At 38.8% G+C, this 6,000-nt stretch overlaps 1 protein-coding gene across 4 annotated transcripts; it reads left to right on the forward strand.

The window, feature by feature from the left end:
* Positions 1–1,758: 1,758 nt before the first annotated feature.
* On the forward strand, positions 1,759–5,462 carry LOC122032331 (sphingoid long-chain bases kinase 1-like). 4 transcript variants are annotated; one of them, XM_042591611.1, is made up of 5 exons: positions 1,759–2,194; positions 2,783–3,363; positions 3,962–4,055; positions 4,136–4,173; positions 5,222–5,462. In XM_042591611.1, exons 2-5 carry the CDS (start codon positions 3,046–3,048, stop codon positions 5,333–5,335), a joined length of 564 nt encoding a protein of 187 aa, XP_042447545.1. In that variant the 5' UTR covers positions 1,759–2,194; positions 2,783–3,045; the 3' UTR covers positions 5,336–5,462. The 4 variants fall into 4 exon arrangements, 3 of the variants coding, with proteins under 3 accessions (XP_042447545.1, XP_042447544.1, XP_042447543.1); XM_042591610.1 differs by having other exon boundaries at positions 2,790–3,363; XR_006126045.1 differs by having other exon boundaries at positions 1,759–3,363; positions 3,585–4,055.
* Positions 5,463–6,000: the final 538 nt, after the last annotated feature.

Consider the following 6,000-nt stretch of genomic DNA (forward strand, 5'->3'; position numbering starts at 1 on the left):
GTTTGACCAATGAAGCATGGATATCATTGGTCCCTTTCCAATGGTTGTTGGAGCAATCCCAATGGTCCGTGCAACTATGTGTTTTGGTGTTTGAGAAAAGGGTTTAAGTTAGGTTCACCCTTGTTATTTTATATATGTATGTGAGTGTGTAGGTTTGTAGGATACACATATGACTCAGGTTGATGGCTTCGGCTCCGGTGAAGGATGGAGCATCCGAGGGACCATGGACAAGGCAGTAAGGACAAGAGTCGAAGGAAGCGACTTCGAGGCATACGTAAAGGATGACATTGGGATGAGCCGTGGGCTTGGGTGCATCCGAGGGATGAGAGCCAAAGGAAGTAGGCTTGAAGGTAAGAAGTCAAAGCTACAACGAAAAGTCAAATGAGTCGTAAGGGTGAGGTCCGAGTGCTGAGAGATTGTACTCGAGTACTAGTCGACTGGTGATTTCATCAGTCGACTGGTTTAGTCGACTGGGCAATCGATTGGGAATGAATATAATGCTTCTTTTCTCTCAACCAGTGTGGAGCAGTCAACTGGTACTTTTACCAATCGACTGGTATCGAGCCGTTGAGATGTAACAGTCGAATTTCCACAGAGGGCAGTTGACTGATGGTTTTGGCAGTCGACTAGTAGGCGGGGTTTTCCAACCCGCGGCCTATATAACCAAGGCTTGGGAGCTTTGTTATAGTTGATGAAATAGAGTTGGTTAACCCCTATTAGTAGTCTACCAGTGCCCTAGCCTGTAAAGAGTTCTTGTGAGAGTTGTGGTGAGGTTTCTCCACCCACAAGGAGCTATGTGAGCTAGTCGGAGGTCTTCCGGGGAGTAATCCATCAACGGATAGGGATCGTCTACCTTACGGACAACCGTGAAGTAGGAGCCTGATCTCCGAACCATGTAAATCGGCGTGTCGATTTGTTTGCATTCTTTCCTTTAGTATTTAGCTTTCCTATTTGTGTTTGTATTATTATATTTCTTCTTGCACAACTAACAAATATGTAGGAAGTGATTATTTGGGGGTGTCGTCTATCCAACCCCCCTTCTAGCCGGCCATCGATCCCCTACAAGTGGTATCAGAGTGAGGACACACTTCACTGGACTAACCGCTAAGAAGAGCAATGCTTAAGAAGATGACTGGCTTGATAGAACCGTCGAAGTTCGAAGGAGGAAGCTTATGGGACATCACCTTTTGGATGGTGAAGATGAAGAACTTCCTCAAGACGGATTGGAACATGATGATGGTCGTCGAGGAACCATTTGAACTCCCGAAGGACAAGAAAGGGAAGAAGCTCCGACCACGACATTGGACGGAAGAGCAAACCACATGGTCAAAGGAAAACGATAAGGTAATATCAATTTTGGTAGATATTTTGCCTTCTAATGTGATGAGTCATGTAGGTAAATATGAGAATGCTCACGAATTGTGGAGTAAAGTGAAGAAAGTTCTAGGAGAAGAACTTTTGCCTACACATCACTACAAGAAAAATCCTCATAGACATCAGTGGAACAACAGCGGTTTTAAGCAAAAATCGATGTCTTTGAGTATTTTACACCGATTTTTCTAAAAACCGGTGTCTATAAGCGCAGATTTTTGCTCATAGACATCAGTTTTTTAAGCCGATGTCTATGAGCGCCTTTTTTTCATTAATAAACACCGATATTAACAGCGATTTTTAAAACCCGGTGTCTATATAAAATAAAATAATTTAATTTTTCCACCAATACTTAGCCGAAAATTGCAACACTTCACTCTTCCCTCCAAACCTAAACCTATATCGCGTCGTCCACCATATACCGTCGCAACGCCGCCGCCACTTTCCTCCTCGCCACTGACCGTCCGACTATCTCTCTCAGCCTCATCTCCCTCTTCCCCTTCCTAGATGGATGCCCCTTCCTCTCCTGATCATGATCAACACACGACGCCCTTGCTTCTCCGTCCAACCACACCGCATCTCCTCCAACTCCTCCCTTTGGGTGAGAAGAGGAGCCCTTCTTCACATTCTGATAATTTTTCCTTCATTCATCTCCGGTCCAGCATTCACTGCCACCGCTGGAGTCCTCCAAAGTACTCAGACTAGTTTATGTGTTTATTATTGTGCTCGATCTGCTTTTGGTTGCTTTGTTGTGGATGCCCCCTCTCGAGCTCCGTATTAGATTTCACCCGATCGGCTCCGTTGCATTGAGCTATGGCACCAGGTGCGTCTCTTTTCTTTGTTTTGTCTGCGGCTAAGATGTTGTCTTGAAAGTTGGTATTGATGTTGTTTCTTTTACTCCGAGTTCGTTCTTCCAGAGGGATTCAATTTTTGTTTGTTTGTTCATTGGATCCTTTGAGAAATTAAATTTGGGTAGTGTATTTGCTGTGGAGTTGAAGGTTTCGTTCTGTGAAGAGATTAATAATGAATGGATTGGCATTTCGTTGTTCCGATAGGGGCAAAAAAATATCTTTTTTAGGTGTAGTGTATAATAGTAGGTTTAGGGTGACCTTGAACTGTTTTAATAGGGAGCCTTTCTTTGTTTACTAGTTTTTTCTCCCCCTCTAGCTCCAACAACGATTTGGTTTGCTGGTGATATTGCTCTGGGCGGAGAATTTTTCTTGTTGAAGAAGTAGAGAATGAGACAAATATTTGGGCATTAGCTTTTTCTCAGAGATATTTTGCTTCTTTTACTCATATTTGTGCTCCATTACTTCTAGTATAATTTGGTGAGAGTAACTCATTGATGGCTGATCATTTCAGTGAATCTTCTATTATCTTTTATTTTTCTGTTTGAGGAATTCTTTTTAAGTTTGTAGGTCATGAATATAAGCTATGTCTGGGCAAACCAGAAAGTAGGCACTGCTCCATGTTAATGCTCTGAGTGATGCTGAAAGAAGCACGAGTTGTGTCACCACTCAGACTTGTAAGAATGGTCATAGACGATTACCTTTTGTGGTCACTAGAGTAGATCTGGAAAAGGGTCGCCAATAGTGTCAGAATCCATCTGTGATTCTGGCACGAGGTAAATTAGCAAGAAAATGACATCTGCTTATAAGAACTGCAGGAAGACCTATGTCAAAATTTGAAAACCTTCCTTTCCTGAAAAAAGAGGCTAAGGTAAAATCTTTGCAGCAAACAGATGCTCATGTGACCAGTGACCATCCTTTGAAGCTTAAAGAGCACAGATTAGATATTGGAGATGAAAATTATGATTTGTTGGGATATGAAGTTTACTCTGGGAAACTTGTTCTAGATAATAAAAACAAAGGCACAACTACTGATGAACAAATTGGATCAAGGATTGGAAACTCTGATAGTATTGATGCAAAGCTTTCAAGCAAAGCCCTAGCTTGGGGTTCCCATGTGCTACATGTTGGCGATGTCATATCAGTGAGTTTAACAAGTTTTTCTTTTATGGAAAAGATTCTCTCATGCTTTCTGTAAAATCCCACTTTTTTTTTTTTTGATAATTTTGGTCCACTTCTGCCAGGTTGCATATACTGCTTGTTTATGATATTTTACTGTTCATGCATACCCTCTCAGAAGAAGATCATGTGATCTTTCTTGTTTTGTGAAGCCTAAAAAATATCAAAAAGATTTCTGTTTTGTAGCATCTAATCCATAGGAAGCCGTAAGGTGGGTCCAGAGCTTTGCAGATCTCCAATGCTACATAAACTGCTTGCCACATCTAATAGTATCTTGCAAGAAGCAGTCTACAAATGTAGTGACATCTGACCCTCTGTATGTCATTCCATATATAAAATGCAAAAGTCAACCAAAGATATTAGTGATTTTGAATCCTCGTTCTGGGCATGGTCGTTCAAGTAAAGTATTCCATAATAAAGTTGAGCCAATATTTAAGGTGTGACAGGTCTTCTACATTCTTGACTAGAAAATAGTAGAAACTAAAAAATTGCTTCAATTATTGAAAATCTAACACTATTATAAATGTTTAGGCTTGTTTATTCACTGAGAAACTTATTGACAGCTTGTAGGCTTCGAAATGGAAGTGGTTAAAACAGAATATGCTGGTCATGCAAGAGAACTTGCTTCCACTATAGAAATCAACACCTACCCTAATGGTATGCTAGCATAGGTTGTTTGGCTTTGATTTACACTTGAAAATGAAAAGCTTACTATCTTACTGCTGAAAATGTCTCAGGAATAGTATGTGTTGGAGGAGATGGCATTGTGAATGAGGTACATTGATTTTGCTTTCCGCTATTTACTCATCTTGTTTTGTGCATTGTATTTGTTTGGGTAAGTTAAAGTTGATTAAGAAAATCATTAGATGCAATAATAGAAATTCCTTGATATGTGTGCATAATAACTAGTGCCAAAGGCCAAAAAAGTTTTGCAAAATGTCAGCCATCTTCTTCCACTTCATTCTAGCACTTTTTCACCTGCAGCTCCTCATTACTCGACAATTGTACATATATTTCCTTTAACCTGATTGATTATTTCTTTTTAGTGATCACCATCTTATGAGTTTGTCACTAAATTGACCAATTTAAATGGACAACTACTATGCAGAGCTAACTTTATGCCATCCTGGAATCTTATCAACTTTGTGCTAACACTTTTTCCTCATTTGTAGAATTATTGCATCTCCCTTACTCTTTGTAAAATTTTATTTTCTCTCTTCCTTTATAAGTTAGTTTAGGTGGTATGCCTCTCACAGAAATTCTTTTATTCACTTTCTGTACATATTTTATTTTTATAATTTGTACAATAAGCACAACATGATTTGCTAAAAATTAATATTTTTTATACTTGTCTACCCTGCCAGAACTTTGATAGAAACCATGAAATTACAACATTGTTGAAGGCAATACATTGGGTTGTGAAAATTGACAGTTGAATATCTGGTGCATTGATATATCTTTCTTATTTTTTCTGTTGTAGATTTCGAATATTATAGGACAGGAGCTGAACTTACATTTTAGCATCTTCCTATGAGCATTTTGAAGTTGATCAATGATGTTGCAATTATTTTGTGACTGCGTGATCTATATTAATAGGTCTTCTTTACGTCTCAACATTTTTTGGTATTAGATCAATTATGAACTCTATATGAACTTTGACACCAACTCTCAATGATGCCAATAACCTACTGGCTTCCTATGGTTCTTTTTCTTAGTCTGTTTATCATCTGCCCGATAGTTCACCTTTCCTGTGATGTTATATAATTCTATAGACCAAGCATTAACTATTTGAAATTTGATAATTAGCTTACATGATCATGCAGGTACTTAATGGTCTTTTGAGCAGAGATAAACAAAAGGATGCACTTTCTATTCCAATTGGCATTATTCCTGCTGATTTAGAGAAATTCACTATTCTAGACTATTTTGGGGGTTAGGGATCCCCCAAAATATCTATTACCTTTTGATGTTGTAAAAAAAATATTTGTATATTTTATGGATACTGTTGTAAGAAGAATATTTGTGTAATTTGTGGATACGGACTTGATGTGTACAATATCTATTATCTTTTTATGTTGTAAGAATAATATTTATGTGTTGGTTACATGGATATTGACTTGTTTGTATAATATCGATTTTTCACTGTTTCGAAAATCAAATCCGTGTCGTTAAACAATACTGATATTACATCGGTTTTCCACCCTTGCTAAAACCGGTGTCATTAACTAATATTACATCAGTTTTACACCGTTGCTGAAACAGTGTCGTTAAGTGATACTACACTAGTTTATAACTGATTCGAAAATCGGTGTCGTTAAGTGATACTACATCGATTATAACCCGATGCCTAAAATGGCAGACCTTTTACATTGCCTTCATAGACATCGGTCGATTTTGTAATAGATAGCGGTGGAAAACTGATGTCTATGAGGGTTTTTCTTGTAGTGCATGAAGAGGTAGAGCCCAAGGAGATGAGTTCAATTGCTCAAGTAGAGGAGGAGCAACCGGAAGGTGACGAGCGCTCAAATTTCGAGGAGGAGAAGAAGGATGAGGAAGCATTATCAACATCCTCAAGGGTTGAAGAAGAGTCCAAGACAAGTGA

This window comes from Zingiber officinale, chromosome 11A (genome assembly GCF_018446385.1).
Source record: "Zingiber officinale cultivar Zhangliang chromosome 11A, Zo_v1.1, whole genome shotgun sequence".
Classification (NCBI taxonomy): Eukaryota; Viridiplantae; Streptophyta; class Magnoliopsida; order Zingiberales; family Zingiberaceae; genus Zingiber; species Zingiber officinale.

Excerpts from the sequence above, each read along its gene's own strand:
- LOC122032331 (XM_042591609.1), top strand. The coding sequence starts at position 3,046 with ATGTCAAAATTTGAAAACCTTCCTTTCCTGAAAAAAGAGGCTAAGGTA. Across the intron at positions 3,364-3,961 it reads ATGTTGGCGATGTCATATCA|CTTGTAGGCTTCGAAATGGA; the intron begins GTGAGTTTAACA and ends ACTTATTGACAG. Across the intron at positions 4,056-4,135 it reads AATCAACACCTACCCTAATG|GAATAGTATGTGTTGGAGGA; the intron begins GTATGCTAGCAT and ends AAAATGTCTCAG.